Source organism: Lissotriton vulgaris, chromosome 5 (assembly GCF_964263255.1).
Source record: "Lissotriton vulgaris chromosome 5, aLisVul1.2, whole genome shotgun sequence".
Taxonomy (NCBI): domain Eukaryota; kingdom Metazoa; phylum Chordata; class Amphibia; order Caudata; family Salamandridae; genus Lissotriton; species Lissotriton vulgaris.
Genome location: NC_141693.1, coordinates 606,802,806 through 606,820,365, shown reverse-complemented (window position 1 = coordinate 606,820,365; position 17,560 = coordinate 606,802,806). Strand labels below are relative to the sequence as shown.

The window sequence follows — 17,560 nt, the reverse complement described above, 5'->3', positions numbered from 1 at the left end:
ACATTTTAGCAAACAAATTGCCACCCACTGTTATTCCAAACCCCCCAGTGGCTCCTCTGATGAACTTACCGGAAATTAGCTCTGGTGTTGCACCCCTCACCAATTCTATTGTTGAAACTAATACCTCAAAAGGGTCATTTGAGCTGGTGGTGGAAGCCTCGCCATTAGTTCTTGTTTTAGCAAATGTACCCCCTCTGGCTTCCGGTGAAGCTGAATCAACAGCATCGCTTGTAAACAAATCTTTATCTTGGCTAACCAACAACATGGCCATATCTTCGTGGGGGAAACAGCAACTGGCCGAGGAACTGGTAAATGCAAGAAGAGTGGAGTGGATTGGGAACAGAGAAAAAAAATTCAAGGGCGATTGCGTTGTGCTTAATCTCTCACACCCTGACGCATTACCAAATATATTGCCTAACATTTTTCCGCCACAGAGACGCTCCACTTCTATTGTACCACTAACCCTTGACTTCTTTTATCCTCGAAAAGGCAGAGGCCCCAATCCAAGCACCTTGAGAACAAAATGGAACGTTGTAACCAAAAGGGCTAGTAAGAATTTTGGTTCCGTTGAGTGGGGACTAGGTTTAGAAAACAGATTCTCTGCTCTTTCCAATCTAGATGCTTGTGATTGACAAATAATTAACTGTATGTCTCAGCTGCAAATACCCTTATCCTTGTGTGCAACTGGGGGGCATAATGAAGCCATTGGCTCTTCAAACGAGTTATGTACTCCAGATGTTTTAGTAGGATTAACAAATCTAATAGTTGAAGGTAATGTTAATGTGGATGTAAATGCGAACAGGACTGTTTTTAGTTCTGATTTATGTGGGGAGCATGTCTCTGGGAACCTACTATCCTGGAATATAGCTGGGTTATGTTCCAAAATGGATTGTGGAGAGTGGTTTGAATTCGTCAGTAAGTATGACGTCTGCATTTTCCAAGAAAATTGGGCCTGTGATCCTGTTTATGCATTGGGGTATCTGAATTATTATGTACCGGCTACCAAAGGTCCCAAGGGGAGACCAATGGGAGGTCTCACTATATGGGTCCGACAGTCCCTGAAGATTCTAGTAAAAAATATAGAGCTAAATCACAAAGACATCCAGCTCATTAGAATAGAGAGGGACTCCTCTACTCCCATTGACATCTATAACTTATATGTTAGAGGGGGAAATGCTGGCAAATCTACGGTCTTAGCGTCACTGTACAGTTACCTAGACACTCACTCTCCTGGGAATAACATCGTACTGGCAGGTGACCTAAACCGCACTTTTGAACCCCTTGATACTGGTGAGGCTTTTTTAGGTGCGGAAGAAGATAATCTGTGGGAAATCCCGGCACTTGATTTAACCCCAATAACTCGCTGGACCGAGGATATTTTAGGCCTGAACGCTATGTGCCTTGAATATGGGTTAAGGGCTCTGAATGGTCGCACCAAGTCAGACAGAGTATCAGCCATGACCTTTGATAATGGAAGATCCAAGAGTCGAATTGATTATGTTATATGTTGTATGGCCTTATGGTCATCCATTATTGATATGGAGGTTAAGGAAAGGCTTGAGAGTGACCATAATCATCTTTGCGTTCTCCATAAATGGTGGCTGTCTGATGTGTTTGCCCCCAATGCTGCTATTGATCCCTTACCCCCGTTGATTGTACCTACAAATGATTTACGTAGGCTGAGATGGATTAGTGTTAAAACTGATGAGCTGGTTATGGAAAAAATAAATGTGGCAACTGACAAGGCTATTATGGCCCTTGAGGGTGAAACTGGGCTTCTTTCTAGTGTAAATAATGCCACTAAGGTCCATGAAGCTCTCTTTGATGAAATTAGAGGCTATTTCCTGAAACCGGCAAACAAAAAGATGCATGCCCACAGACCAGCACGTTGGTACAATCACGAATGTAGGTTGGCAAGAATCTCCTTGGGTGATGCTATTAAGAACAAGAATTTAGAGGCAACTAGATCTGCCAGGAAGCATTACAAACAATGTATAACAAGAGCAAAAAAAGATTGGGATGAGGCACACTGGAACAACCTGAAAAATGCTAGCGACCGTAAGGACTCCAGGTTATTTTGGCATATAGTGAAATGGGGACATGATAGGATAGAAGAAGCAAGTACTAATAATGTCCCCCAGGATGCTTGGGTAAAGTTCTTTAGTGAGCAGTATGCTTCTAGAGATCAGGCAGTGGATAGAAGGTACACGCATGGTTCACCTACTGGGGATGACATCTTCACTAAGAATGAAATACTCGCTGCCTTAAAAACTGTTCGTAGTGGGCGGGCTCCTGGCATTGACGGGGTGCCGGCAGATGTTTTCCTGAATGACACTGATAGATGGTGCAGATACATTCTTTTGTTGATAAATTTGATTGCCAGGGGGGCAGATATCCCAGCGACTTGGAGGGGCGCTGAAATCATCCCTATATACAAAAAAGGAGATCGGGCACAGCCTGGTAACTATCGCCCCATTAGTTTAATAGACACCATCCAGAAAATAGTGGGCCGAGTAGTTGTCAACAGGTTGCTGGATTGGGTTGATGAACACAACATTTTATCCCCCTTTCAGGCCGGATTTCGCAGGGCAACCAGCACTGTGGATCAAGTCTTCCGTTTCCAACTAATACAGTGGAAGATCGTGGTGCTAGGGGGAGGCAGCCTGTATGCAGCATTTGTTGATCTGCGGGCTGCCTTCGACCTGGTACCGAGGGTAAAACTGTGGGAAGTGCTTGAGACACTAGGGGTCCCTGGGGATCTGTTGATTTTAATTATGCGACTGCACGAGGGCAACTATGCCAAAATAAGATGGGGAGGATACGGGAACAACACTGCCGAATTTCCTGTTGAGCGCGGGGTTCGGCAGGGTTGTTCAATGGCCCCTACTCTGTTCACCCTCTTCATTAATGGTGTTGTTTCCCGCATGCAATCTCAGGCTGTGGATGCCCCTTCTCTCGCTGGGGAGAAGGTCCCCATTTTAATGTTTGCCGATGACACTTTAATTTTATCAAAAACCCCCAGTGGCTTACAAAAAGCATTGGCAATATTTGATGGGTTCTGTACTGACCATGGACTTGAGGTGAATGCGACCAAGACAAAACTCATGGCTTTTAACCCACATAGAAATTTTAAATCGAATATTACCATGAGTGGCCGCATACTTGAAGTTGTAACATCCTTCACCTATTTGGGGATCTTGATCTCCAATGATAATAAGTGGCAGCAACACCTTAACATCGCTACATTAAGGCACAAGCAGCTATCTGGGGCTATAATTAAGGAGCACAGGAAGTCAATGACTAAACCAATCAAACCACCACTGACAATATACGAGGCAAAAGCAATTGGGTCGGCCTTGTATGGTGCGGAGCTATGGGGGTATGAAAACCTCCATGAACTCCAACTATCTGAAAATAAATTCTTGAGGTCATTGACGGGTACTCCGCAGAGCAGCCCACTATTGCCCCTGCGCTACGAGTTAGGTAGAAGAGAGCTTACGGAAAAGGCCAAACTGCGCCCGATATTATTCTGGCGCAGACTTTGGACCACACCAGAACTCTCTCATTATGCGGAGGGGTTCGCTGATATCATTAAAGCTGATCGTTACAATAAAATTAGGTGGCTTAAAACATTAAAGACTGCACTGCTCAAACTAGGACTTCATGCCCTATGGGCAGACCCTGCTGGGGCTTTATTTCCCTCTAAGACTGTGTTAAAAGACATATTTTGGGAACATGTAGCTAATAGTAGCTTACTTAACACCAACAGTGGGACTATGACCACCGGCTACTTAGAAACTAAAATGTTCTCCATCTATGAAAATTACTGGGACTACATAATGAACCCCCTGGATAGGAAATTGTTATTTCAAATGAGGGTAGGTTCGCTCCCACTCTGTAATTTAACAGCTAAATGGAAAACAGGGGGGGCAGTATTATGTCCAGTCTGTGGGGTAGGAAAAGAAACCCTAGGTCATTTTCTGTTTTGTTGCCCAGTATATGCTGCCCCAAGGCAAGCCTGGTTGGCTCCTATGTGTAGGAACTTAGGTACAAAAAGTAGTATGGTGGCACTGCGTATAGTAAAATCTACCACTGAAGAATGGATCAATATTGCAATCGCAAAGTACCTGGGATGGGCGTGGGTTCTAAGAATGAGACTGCTGGCAAGTTAAATACTGCCACCAAGTCGCTCAGAGACTGCTAGACATTTGTCTATTCTCTGTAACCTTTAGTAAATAGTCAGAGACTGCTAAACTAACGTTTATTCTCTGTAAATTTTTTAACTGACCAGAGACTGCTAGGCACTCGTCTATTCTCTGTTTATGTAATTTGTCATCGGCTTAATATTGTTTTTTAATGCAATGAATTCTTTTTAACGTATGATCTACTGGGGATACTTACACTGTTATCATGATCATTCCCCTCTGGTCTCTATTTTTCGACGATAATGATTTATGCACCTGTATATATGATGTGTCATTGTTTTTAAATTGCCAAAATATGTATGTGCTTGTTTGATTGATCATGTAAATTTAATTGTTTTTTTAATTGTATGTATGTTTGTCTTGCTTTTATGAGTAATACTCGAATAAAGCACTTTTTGAATTTGAATTTGATTATTTATTTTTAAGGCTGCCCGTCTTTCTTTTCTATTTCATTCGTGGCATGCCGCACTTTAGCTTCACTCATTTAAAGCTAAAGCGCAGCATGCCAGAAATGTAAATAAATACAAAAGAAGGATGGGTGACCACCACATTTCTTTTCAATGTATTTACTTTCGTAGCATTCGCAACACGCCATGCTTTAGCTTCACACATTTAAAGCTAAAGCACAGCATGCCACAAATGCTACAAAACAAAATAAATACAAAAGAAGGATGGGTGACCACAGCATTTCGTTTCAATTTATTTAGTTTTGTAGCATTCTCAACACGCCGTGCTATAGCTTCACACATTCAAAGCTAAAGCGTGGCGTGCTGCGAATGCTACAAAAGTAAATAAATATAAAAGAAAGACGGGCAGCCACCGCCTTTCTTGTCTATTTATTTACTTTTGTGGGATTCCTGGCACACCACACTTTAGAGCTAAAGCACTGTGCCGCAAATGCTATAAAAGTAAAAAAATAAAAAAATAAGACAGGCGAACACCTTTACATCATTGTCGGCTTGGCCTTTTAACATGGCGAAGGCCCGCCTTTCTTTTCTATTTATTTATTAGCGGTGCACCGCAATTTAGCTTTAAACATTAGAAGTTGAAACGTGGCGTGCCGCAAGTGCTGCAAAAGCCCCCCATAAAATTCTCGCTCTCGTTCTTGTTCCCCCTAATTATATTTGGATAATATGTCTCGAGGAAAAGGTACAGTATCACAGGATGTTAGGCCTGGGCGGTGAACTCCACTCCGCTCACAGAGTTTGCGGAGTTTTTTGCACTCTGCTCTCCTCTGAGTTCACGGAGTGCAGAAAACTACACTCTCCGTAATGCCGCAGAGTTTTTTTCCACGCTCCCACTCACGAGCATTAAGTTCGCGAGATTGAGCTGCCACTCGTGTACAATTTCTACCTGAGCGGCAGGAAGACCAATGCGAATGGCAGTTCGCACTGCACTCCACCACTTGCAAAACTCCGCTGAATTTTTTGTTTTTGTGGAGTTCCGCGTAGCAAAACTCTGCAAACTACGCCAGGCCTGGTTACTAGGTGTCCCTATAGAGTTGTAAAGGGACCTCTATTAGCCATATAAGGTACTGCACTCTTAGTGCCGTTATAAAGAGATGAATTACAACTGCGCATACATTTCCGTTTGTTTTTATTGGATGTGAAATTTTTGTTAGCTTGCATTTTAAAAATGTACCATTGTTGTTTATTTAGATTTATTTCACCTTCAAAAAAATAAACAAGAATGGTGCATTTGTAAAATGAAAGCTAACAAAAATCTCACTTCCCAAAAAAATAAATGAAAACGTATGCTCAGCTGCAATCTTTCTCTTTATAGTTGCCTTAAGGGTGCAGTAGCTTATGTGGCTAATACAGGTCCCTTTACACCTCCACAAGGATACCTAGTAACAGCCTGTGGCACTGCACCCTTTTCTTGATTCGTGGAATTTCTTTGACTTTTGCTACTGCTGGGATATTTTTTGACAAAAATATATAGAAATTACATTGCATTGCCAATAGCTCAAAGTTTCACTAATGCAAGACATATTGCATTGCAAATGCTTGTTATAGCTTGTATCTTTTCCCCAAGTCCTCCCTATTTCATGGCCTCCTGTTTTCAGCCTCTATATTGTTTCAACTTTCCATTTCATTCCCTCTTTCCTTAGCTCCCCAATGAGGCTCATCCTTTCATTTTCATTTGCCACATTGTCTGACTTGACAGCGCAGCTGCCTGCAAGACCTATTCCGCTTTGAAATCTGCATAGGACGAACCTCTCACCTTATGCTATTGTCTGATTGGTGCCTTATTCCACAGCCTATGAAGCATCTGCAGTGTAATGGATGAAGCATGAGGGACTACTTCACATCTCTAAAATGGACTGAATCATCACACATTACATTTTTCACTGCAGGAGGCTTTTAAAAAATGTTTTAGGCATGAGAAAACTAACCAAACCCATTTATGCTTCTTCGACTTTCTTTCTCTCACACAAATAGGGACATATTACCAACAACTAGCGAAAATTATCGCTAAATAGGCTTAGCGACTATTTTTCTATCGCCAAGCATCGCCGGATTTTATCGCTGAGATAAAAAGCTATTAGCAACGTTTATCTCAAAAGTGATAATATACCTGGCGATAGCGGCGAAATGCATGAATATCACTGAGAATACCGCGATATTCACGCATTAGCGACGAAATGCTCTTAGCCATGTTATCCACCTCCCATTGGATAACATGGCTAAGAACTGGTCTGAACAGGTGTTAGTATTTGGAGATATTCGCGCTTAGCGCAAATTTTCCCATCGCTACGCCTGCCTTGCTAATAGGCGATAGCGATGTTAGCGACTGCTTTCAGTCGCTAACAGGTTGGGTATGCCCACTTTGCATGTCATTAGCGATAAATATAGCTGACATGCAAAGCGGGCCCCAAACCACTCGCTATTGCCTACAAGCTGTCGCTAACTGCTGTTAGCGACAGCTTGCTAATAGGGCGATAGAATTTTTGCCACTTAGCGGCCGAAAACGGCCGCTAAAGCAGCAAAAATTGCATATCGCCCCCTTGATAATATGCCCCATAGTGCCTTTCGTCTTTCCTCTTAATATCCTCCTCTCTACCTCTACTGCTATAATTTTGTGATTTTAATGCAGATAGACTGTTGTCATGAGCATGTGTTTTGTGTGTCTCTAGACCGGTCATTATGATCACCTGCTATATCCTCTGCTGACTGGTGTCACTCTTTTTCGACTCCTCTAGGTTCCGCATACAGCCACAATGGTTCCAGGCTAGTTTTGGCGTTCCTCCTCCTGACAGTGATTCTGGAGCTGACGTGATGGTCGACCCTCGCCACTCTGCACCGCTCTCTCATCTTCTTCCAGCATTACATTATTACATCTCCACTCCTCGTTTTTCCCTTTTTTGTTTTTTTTCTAAACTATTTCCAGTCTTGTTCTCGGTCAGTTTGTCTGTGTCTCGCTTCCCCAGTCTGATAAATTAAAGGAAATGTTCCCTCCTGGTACAAAAAATACAACCCATGGATGTGTGTTTTTCTTTTATGTTAAAGCTAAGGGTGGAGAAGACAATGGCTGTTGGTGGAGATAGCTTGACCCATGAGAGCATGGTAAGGTTTTTTATGACATATTTGTGCATATAGCAGGCGGTCGGGTTGAGGTGGAGTCACTTACATCTCAAGTGACCCTATAAAGGCCTTGTTCAAGATGATCTCAGGAGATGCTGAGGTTTCATAATTATTATATCTTCAAAGGAAGAGAGTGTCCCAGGAAAACCAGAAAGGACTGGGTATCAAACTATAACAAGAAATAGATTCCTTTCCGTGTTATTAAACTTTTAGTTTTGTGACCAATTGGTCTACACACAAGTTTAATAATTCTTGTGTTCAGAGAAATGGTATAAGGTACTTATTATTGCACAACACTGCAGTTTATTCTTACTCTCAACATTTTATTTTCATAGCATTAAAATCACTTGTATAAAATTCATAACAAAACATTACATTTCCAACATATATTAAAGAGCATTACCTAATCTAATACAAAAGTAAATCCTGTTCTATTTTGATGCTCGAAACAACAAATTAAAAACAATTAAAACAATACTTCATACATTAAAATATTGATGTTAAGCCTTCAAGAAAAAAATAATTTTTAGGTAATATTGTGGGCAGTCCTTTGTCGACGCGTTTCGGTGCCCAAAGATCTTAACGCACCGAAACGCAGTGGAGAAGTGTGGCTCAATGGTTAGAGCGGCAGGCCCTGATGCAGAGGTCTAGCCCGGGACCAGGGTTCAATTCCCCGCCTTGGCAGGTCTTGGGCTCAAAAATTCCACTTACCTGATAATTCTCACCTCAGTGCCCATTCCAATCATAGAGTCCCACTCTGCAACTCTGGGCAATAGCTTGCTTAATCTCCACAACGCCCCCCACAACGCTAAGGATGCCTGGCCTTCACCTCGGGGATGCCCAGGAGTGGACGCCTCACAGGGAAAGCCAGGACGGGTTCCACAGCGGTATTCGTACAAGCGCCTTGAGACCCTTGCGGGTGAGTAGTGCGCTATACAAGTATCAATTTACATTACATTTACATTTACATTTACCCCTCGTCAGGGGTAGTAAGCATGATATAAATGCAATTACAATACAATATGAGAGTTGGAATCTATAGAACATGTAATAATTAAACAGTTTTGCAACTTTTAGTGTGAGACAAAATTGCCACTCAAATTTTAAATTTTCCATGATTTTAAGTTTCATTAGCTATTATATAGCTTTTAGGTTCTAACATATACATACATATTTGTTTGTGTAAGATTGTGGAGACCACATATTTTCTGCATATTTAGTGGCAACCACTTAGCTAGGCGTTTGGCTGGTGTCTATTACTGTGTATATGGGTATGGGGCACATGGGAGTTAGTCAAGAATAAGAAAGATGGAAATGCAGCCATTAATTCTCACAGTTCCCCGTGTACGAAGCGGAGTGCTTAGTACAGTATGTACAGTAGACAGACATACTGGAATTATGCAGAAGGGGAGGACCAAATTATGCAGCAGGGTAGACTATGTGGTGTCACGTGGCAAGTTTTGTGGCAGTATTAAGTTACTATTTTGACATTTTTACAAGTTCACACTGCCTAAGCATTTGTTTCACCTCCTTAGAATCAGTTGAATCCCTAAATAAGGCAATCAGCAAAGAAAATTAGAGCTGCCACCGTGCATCAACATGTTTGGTCGTGTTTTTAGTAACTCTTGATCCGTTAGAGTTAGACACACATTTTTTGTTAAAATCTTCAGTCTCTGCAGAGGATGATTGATTGATTATCTGGCAAGTGCATCAGATCTGTTTTTATGCTGAAAAGGTAGGAGCCACACAATCACATAATTACAGCGCCCTGACCATAGGATTCAATCTGCACCCCATACATGGTCAAGAAGGCAAAGTGTAGCAGACAGTGGTCCTTGATCCTAAAGCGCATCAGTCATGCAAAGAAAGCGCCCTCTAGGTAGCTGCATCAAAGAATTGGGAATAGCAAAATAGAAGTTCCCATAGTTACACATGGGGTTGACTTCAGATGCTGTCTACTCAAATACAGTAAACGACAATTAAGCAAACCACTCTGATTCCTAAAGCTACAAAGGATCACAGGGAGACAAGAAGTATTATCCCAAGAGACCGCTTCCACCCTCAAAGATGGGAAGGTTACATTGAACTTTCAAGACCACACCAAGGAGCATATTTACAAGGGCATTGCACCACCGGAATGTCATTTTTTTGATTATCTGGTGGTGCAATGCCCTGCTCCATATTTACAAGGCGGGGCTAAGCCAGTCTGCGTGGCTTAACGCTGCTTTGTGAATATGGCCCTTCTCACCACAGTTTTATATGGCAAAGGGGAGTGAAATTGATGTTGCTGTGGGCATTCCCATGCAAACCCAATTGCTTTTTGACACTGCCCCAGATTTGCAAGTATCTGTAAATCTGAGGCAGCTCCCAAAACTAACCCTTCTCAAAAGGAGGCATTAGAGTGGAGCAACAAGGGGAAACACTCGTTTTTAGGTCGAGACTGGGCAGTGCATGCGCTGCTCTGCGAGGCATGCTGTATTCAGGTAGGGACTTTAAGCTCGACCCACTCTATTCCCATATTTCTCATTGGCTTGTGTCATTGTCCACTTTAAACCGTGGCTGTTCATTGGTCAATAGGCTAAGTAGTCCCTCCTTAGTACCGCCTTGTCTCATTCTGTAACCTCTCATAAATCACCCCTTTATGTGTACTGTTACTCTGTAGCCTTTAATTACAGTCTCAAAGAACTATTTTCTCAGATAGCTTTCTCCTGCCTTTTGCAGGCAGACACACTCTCTCCTAACGATTTTTTTTATTGTTTTATAGCACAAACACATTTGCAATGAAATAGGTCTCACATTTGCAAGAGTTTAAGCTACTGGCATTGTAAATGACAATGCCTTTTATTTATCTGTTTTAAAAACAACAAATAAATAAAAGGCATTGTCCTTTACAATGCCAATAGCTCAAACTCCCGTAAATGCGAGACCTATTGCATTGCAAATACTTGTTTGCTCTATGTGCGCTGCATTCTGCAGCTCGCATAGAAGGAGCAAAACACCATGAATGATTGTTTTTGTGCAGGGAGGTGTCGCTTCCTGCACAAACACAATCATCTCTGCAAAGCAGGCACCCTTATACCATGGTGCAAGAGAGCCTGTGCTGGCGCTAGGCAGCTTTTTTAGCACCGGCACAAGGGAAAACAGAGGGGTGTGCCATATTCTTTTAAGTGCATCCCTGCATTTCTTAAATGACACAGCATTTCTTGCAGCACTGTGCAGCGTCATTTCATTGTAAATATGCCCCTGGATTCTTCCAAAGCATTCCCAGGTACTGTTGCGCAAACCAATCACCTGCCACAGAAGCCAAACTAGAATAACAGCATGAAAATTAAATACAAATCCACTGTATAAGACACATTCACAAGGAATGAAAAGAACTTTATGGTGTAAACAACACCACCACCAGCACAAAGGGTTAAAAAGTAGGCATCTGCCTAGATTCAGAGCCATCCTTCTCAAAGTACACATTCTCTGTAGATTAGGCCATCAACCTATCATGCTCAGACAGGTTTACTGCACCAGACTGTCCACAGGGTGGAAATCACAAGAGGTCTGGGGATCGCCTGACAGCTAATAGGAACATATCATCCATCTGTGCCATAAATTATAAAAGACAAAACCACAAACAATTCGTCACATACCAAGAGTTACAACCAGTATATCAGGGATTGCGTTCTGCCCGGCGAACACACCTATGCACGGCCCCATAAGGCAATAATTAGCTCCAGTATGCTAGGATGAGACACACGTGAGCAGGCATAGCATACACACACACACACACTGACTCACACCTTTTTCAAGGAGGGAGGTCCATGTGTTTTTCAGTGAAACTTACTTGCTTCAATGTCATAGTTCCTGCTTTTGTCAGTCTGCTGCTGTGTATGTTCTTGATGTTGTATTCCAGGATTATGTCCATGTGCTTGAGGAAGCACTAACTTACTCAAATAAACACCCGCTACATAAGTGAATAAAAACACTACATTTCACAGAAATGTCCTTGGAATCCTCAGATGTGAAATTTGGAATATATGTCGCCAAGTTACAAAGTAACCAAAACGTACTCAAATAAATATTTAACTTAAACAAGTATTTCACTGGTTGCCAGTGGTTAGAAATAAGAATATCCTCCGAAGCCCTTTGCATAGTACTCAGGGCGCTATATGAGGCAGCTGTTACAAAAAACAAGGGAACCCAAAAGGTATAGTATAGGGACCTTGGGCAGTATCATGTTATAGAAAACAATGGTCCCTATTTTCAGAGGAAGCATCACTTATATACATATGAGGCGGCAGCAGCCGTTACAATCCAAGCTCAGTTCATACAAGCAAAGGAGATATCTTAGGTCAACTGTAGCTCAACACCTGATAATACTCCCTTTATTAAAAAATTAAAAAACTCACCAAGGTGGGAGCTCTGTCTCAGCTCTGGAATACCCTCCCAAAGAGGATAAAGCCCATCGAGAACCATAGTGAATTCATAAGAGAAATAAAGACCTGCATTCCCATTTTGCAAATGTTGGATCCAATGTCACCCAGCCCATATCCAATGAGAGGTCTGTGTATGCTGCATGTGACTCTATTCTGAGACTCCTCTCCTTGGAACTACAAGCATAAGCCAAGCTTTCAGGCCACTGCCCCAAGTGTGAAACACACTCTGCAGGCCAAACACACAACAATGACATTTATCACTATTATATGTGAATTTCACCAACACAGTTCGGTCATCCATGCACTACTGATATAGCAGTTACTCATCTGACTTCGGATAAGTGATGTTGGGCATCAAAAAAGTGGCAAAAATGCAACAGAAATGCATCAAAAAAGTACAATACATCAGCGCAAAAAAATGACCCACAAGCCTATTTGTACATCGAGTGCATTTTCGTGAATCGGGTGCTTGGATACTCCTTGTTGTTGCTGCCAATGTGTACGGCTGTAGTGTCAAAGTGCAAGAATCAGTTGCTTTTAGGTTGAAGGGCAATGCACATTTCAGGATGATCAGCTTCTCTTTCCAGCTCAACATTCTTGTTGCTCCTCCTGAGAGATTGAATCCTTTGGGAGTGATCCATGATCATGACCCAGGTTAGTCCTCCTATTGAGTGATCAATCCTACACAGTTCTTCGCCATTTCTGTCCACCAAAGATTTGATCTTTCAATTACCTGCATTGAAACGACAGTGTCCACAACTTAGATCATTAGTACAGCGTGTTTAAGTAATGTCTAATTGTATCTACGGCCTGTGGATATAAAAGCGCTTTGACGAATCCTCAGATTATCTACAAATAGACTTGCAGATCTTACATTCCAGCTCCTCTTAAAAACAACCTTCGACAGATGGCCCGACAAAGTAAATGGTAAATGCCCTTACCGCCTTGTCCCACTCAAGGACGGGGAGGGTTGAGCGACGTTAGTTGGATGATAAACAACTGACCCTACCCCACCGCAGAGTTCCTTTGTGAGAAATTTACCATTTTAATGTAGTCCAGCCCACCCCGGAAAGTAACCAGTTGCGAAGGCAACTTTTGGCTGCCTGGCTCTTTCAGTTCCTTTTCTTAGAACAAAGTCCATTTCCCGGCACTCTTTGCTGCTTATCGCTCAGCCGGTTCCTAACCCAGTTTACTAAGCTGTCTTGCATCCCCAGGCACCTCAACCTTGTTGGCACGTCTTCTATATCCAACAGCTCCAAAGCTTTACTGACGTCTAAGTAGATCACATCCATCACGCTGCCGTGATCTATTTCCTTGGCCACCAAGTCAAAAAACTCAATTACATTGTCTGACATGGCGTTCCCCTGTGCGAACATGCTTCCGCGGATGTGCTGTCGCCTTCTGAGTTATCACCAAGTCAGATCATTCGCTAATAAAGTGGCTGTCACATTGACTCATGCGGGTGGTGCTATTGATGAAGCATCTCAAGCGCACCGCTTTAGAAAGAAAATACTCCAGGTGGAAATGCCCTACCTAAAATGGCGCCCAAATACAACAATTACATCTGAACATAGAACTGCAATTGTAATTGGATTTATATAGCCTTCACTACCCCTGACGAAAATGGCAACATAAATGATTAAGGTTCTATCAGTCAAAGTGCCGAATTGCCTAAAATAAACTGACTTCCTAAAATAGGCTGATTCTCTCAAGAGCATTTTACCCCGAGACATGTAATTAGATTTTAATTTCTATTTAGTGTATTCAATGTATATTTAAAACCGTTATATTCTTCTTTTGATTTCTCAAGTCACAGGTCCTGTGAGATTTTAAACATTGGCACTAAAGGTTCTCTAAGAATTTGATGATTGATCCTGGGACCCTTCTGGGCTGCTTCTGTTGAGTTTTTTATTTATTTATTTTATTTATTTATTTATGCAGTTTTATATAGCGCGGACTTTACCCGAAGGCGTCAGAGCGCTTTACAATAGGAACAGAAATGATACAAACTGAGAACATTACACGAACAGCAGATTGCAAAAGCATACGTTACGTTACATACGGTAAAGTGATCATTGTGAGCAAACAAAAATACATGAGGTAGTAAAAATTGTGAGCAACCAAAAATACATGAGGTAGACAAGGTAATAGTTACACTTCTGAGCAAACAAAATACATGAGGTAGTAAAAATGTGAGCTACCAAAAATACATGAGGTAGTAAAAAGTGCACAGAGGGAAAAAGTGACAAGTGTGCAGGCTACAAGAAAAAATAGAGTATAATTTGAGGTATAATACTGCAATATATGCTAGACACTCAAGCACGGGAACAAACATTACGTAGGCAAAGGTGGCACTTGTGCAAGTATCCAAGGTAAAAAACATGTGAGAGGAAGCAAACCGTGTGTTACAGGGGCAAAGAGGTGAGTGCAAGTTGCAAGAGGGTACCAAACACAAGTACATGGATAATACTGCAATAAAAGGCACACACTCAAACCACAAGAACACACTGGGAAGGCACTTCCATGGACATGAAAAGTAGAAATTTTCCGTAGTGGGAGGTCTTCCTTTATATAAAAGAGAGGACGTGAATTACTTTTGGAGGTGTCTCTGGAGGAGGAGAACTTTGAGGTCCCTTTTAAAGGCCTGGGAGGAGGCGGTGGTCCGGAGCTGAGGTGGGAATGAGTTCCAGATTCTCACTGCGTTGCCTGAAAAGGATTGGGCCATTGTCTTTCCTTCTTGAAAGTGGGAGGTTCAAGCAGTAGATTCTCCGCATTGCGTGAAGGTCTAGAGCCTCCAGAGAGTTTCAGTTTATTCGCCAGGTAGCGAGGAGAAGAGGAGTGCAGGGCTTTGTGGGTGATACAAGCGGTCTTGTAGATAGCTCTAGCCTCAAAGGGAAGCCAGCGGAGGGTGGATAACATCGGTGTGATGTGATCGCTTCTTTTGGCCCCATAAATGAAACGAGCTGCTGAGTGGAAAACAGACTTAAGTGGGGACAAGTGGGATTTGGGGAGGCCAGTAAGAAGAGAATTGCAGTAGTCGAGTCTGGAGAGGACCAGTGATTGCACCAGGGTTATAAGGTCCCACTCCGGGAAGAAGCGACGGATGCCCCAAAGAAGGCGCAGTTGGTATCGAGCAGATTTTGCAATGGAATTGATGTGGGGAATTAGATTGAGTTTTTTGTCTAGTATGACACCAAGGGATTTGGCGCTGTCGACAATGATGGGTTTATTGTTTAGTAGATTCATCTGATCCATCCATGATTGAACCGGGGGAGGAGAGAGTGAGGAGGAGAAGGAGGAGTAAGAGTAGAAGGCAGCAAGAAGCAGGCCGATGATCAGAAATGAGGGGCTGGTCGCTGATCGAGAGAGATAGCGCCAAGAGACAGAGAGAGAGAGAGTAACAGAGAGAAAGGACAAGAGCTTCTGTTCCCATTCATGAGTATTAATGACATTTACAAACTGATGTAAGTTGTCTTTGCCTTAAGTTCAGTGGGACAGATATCCTATGTGGTCGTAAAAATGATTTGTCTGATATATTATTCCCATTTCAGGAATCAGAAAGGTCCAAAATCCGGTTGAAAAGTTGCAGAAACCACAGAGGAGATGGCATCTCATTCGCAAAAGAGAAAGCCCCCCTTGGGATCCATTCCCCATTGTGAATTATAAAAAAAAACAGCCTTTGCTGGGGAATAAGGAGTGGTCACTGGACAAGGGCCAGCTTTCAAGAAAAGGGTTCTTTTTAAACTCAGCCCCACTCCCTTTATAGAAAAAAGACTGCAAAAAAAGGTTTTCTTTATTTGAAAGCAAGCACAGACGTGGCGTTCTGCTTCCCCCAGCAGACCACCATCCATATGATGGCCTCCAATCATAATGAGTCATACATAGGGACCTACCTCATTAATGTTCATGAGGTAGGTTGGATTTAGACCCACTACGATCCAGAATTGTATTGACCAATCGATTAGTTCATAGATTGGCTCATTAAATTATTTACTGGTTGCAAAAATATTGGTCAAAATTTGCGACCAGTATTTGCGACCAGTTGTCTGTACATCTGGTCCATAGTGACCAATTAATGCTTGGAGGATGAGGAACTTCAGCCAAAATGCGACGGATATCCCATCCACCCTATTTAGAGTGCATAGTTGTCTATACACTAAAATATAAGGCAAACTGGATAGCCTCTGCATTTTGGCGGATATCGCTCATTCCCTAAACTCTAAATCTGGCCCATAGTGCCTAGAGTCAGTCTGCTGCTACAAAAGTAGAGGGCAAGAAGGGATCCACATACAATAAAGGCACAACTGAGATATTGTATTGCTTTCAGAGGTTGAGAGGTGGTTTCCCAGTTGATCCCAAAGTTTCGAGTAAGTGGTTTTTGGGGGAATTTTTATTCTTAGACACCATACCTTCTTTCCATCATAGATTATCAATGAATAAAGTACCACTCATGTATTAACATTCCCACATTCATCCATTAGCAAGGGTCAGGTTTTTAAGAGACATGTAAGACCAAACCGAGGTGACCTGTGCATCTTCCGAAGCACCTACTGGAATGTGTTTATGAAAAACAAAAGCAACGACAAAGCCAAAAGTTGTGACTTGCATCCAGAGTCGTGAAGAAAACCTTTAAAAAAGGAGGAGAGATGCAAAAACAAAAACAAGAATACAATTGCTTTCTGTATAAAATGCATCTAAAAGTCAAAGAGGTAAATGCTGGATGATTCTGTGTATTTTTGAGATGCAAAATAGTCCCTAATGCATTGTAATGCTGTCAATCCGCAGAGGATTTAATGGTACACCAAGCATGCAATATTATGAGATCAGAGTTGATACTGCATTGGGTGGAGCCAAAGATTACTCTGCGCATAATTGAAACAACTAGTAACATTAGTCCTAATGCACAGTTACACAGTCAGGCCAAATGTAACTAAAGTGTTGGTGCAGGAGGGCACGGTGTTGGGAGCGTATGTTCTATCAGTGAGGTCAACATAGCAGCAGAACAAGGCTTCCGCAGCCTGTCTATTAGGAACGGTTGAACACAATTGTAGAGGGTTAAACTAGATTCACACATAGACTAAGGCCAGGACTTGCATCATGCAGGCCAAAAAAGTGTGGTGCGCCCACCAGGACGTGCCTAGCACAGCTCGCTAAGGGGGTTTACTCATATGAAACCCAGACTCCGACCCTGCAGGACAAACACATGTGCAAAACTGCTCAAGTATCTCCCAGAACACAAGCTTTTATACTGGCGAGCTCAAAGGAGGAAGTAGTATGCCAATTTAAGACCATTTCCTTTGTCGAGTAACCAAAAAAAAGCTATTGCCTTAGAAAATCCAGTCCA

The 17,560-nt window shown here is 42.3% G+C and overlaps 1 protein-coding gene across 3 annotated transcripts in view; it reads left to right on the top strand.

Moving 5' to 3' along the window:
- The window catches only part of IGSF21 (immunoglobin superfamily member 21), a 1,410,224-nt gene extending 1,402,548 nt beyond the window's left edge, over nt 1–7,676 (top strand). For all 3 annotated transcript variants that reach the window (XM_086920143.1, XM_086920145.1, XM_086920144.1), the window contains one exon: nt 7,408–7,676. In XM_086920143.1, coding sequence (XP_086776269.1) covers nt 7,408–7,484 — 77 coding nt within the window. In that variant the 3' untranslated portion in view covers nt 7,485–7,676. The remainder of the gene's footprint in view (nt 1–7,407) is intronic.
- Nucleotides 7,677–17,560: the final 9,884 nt, after the last annotated feature.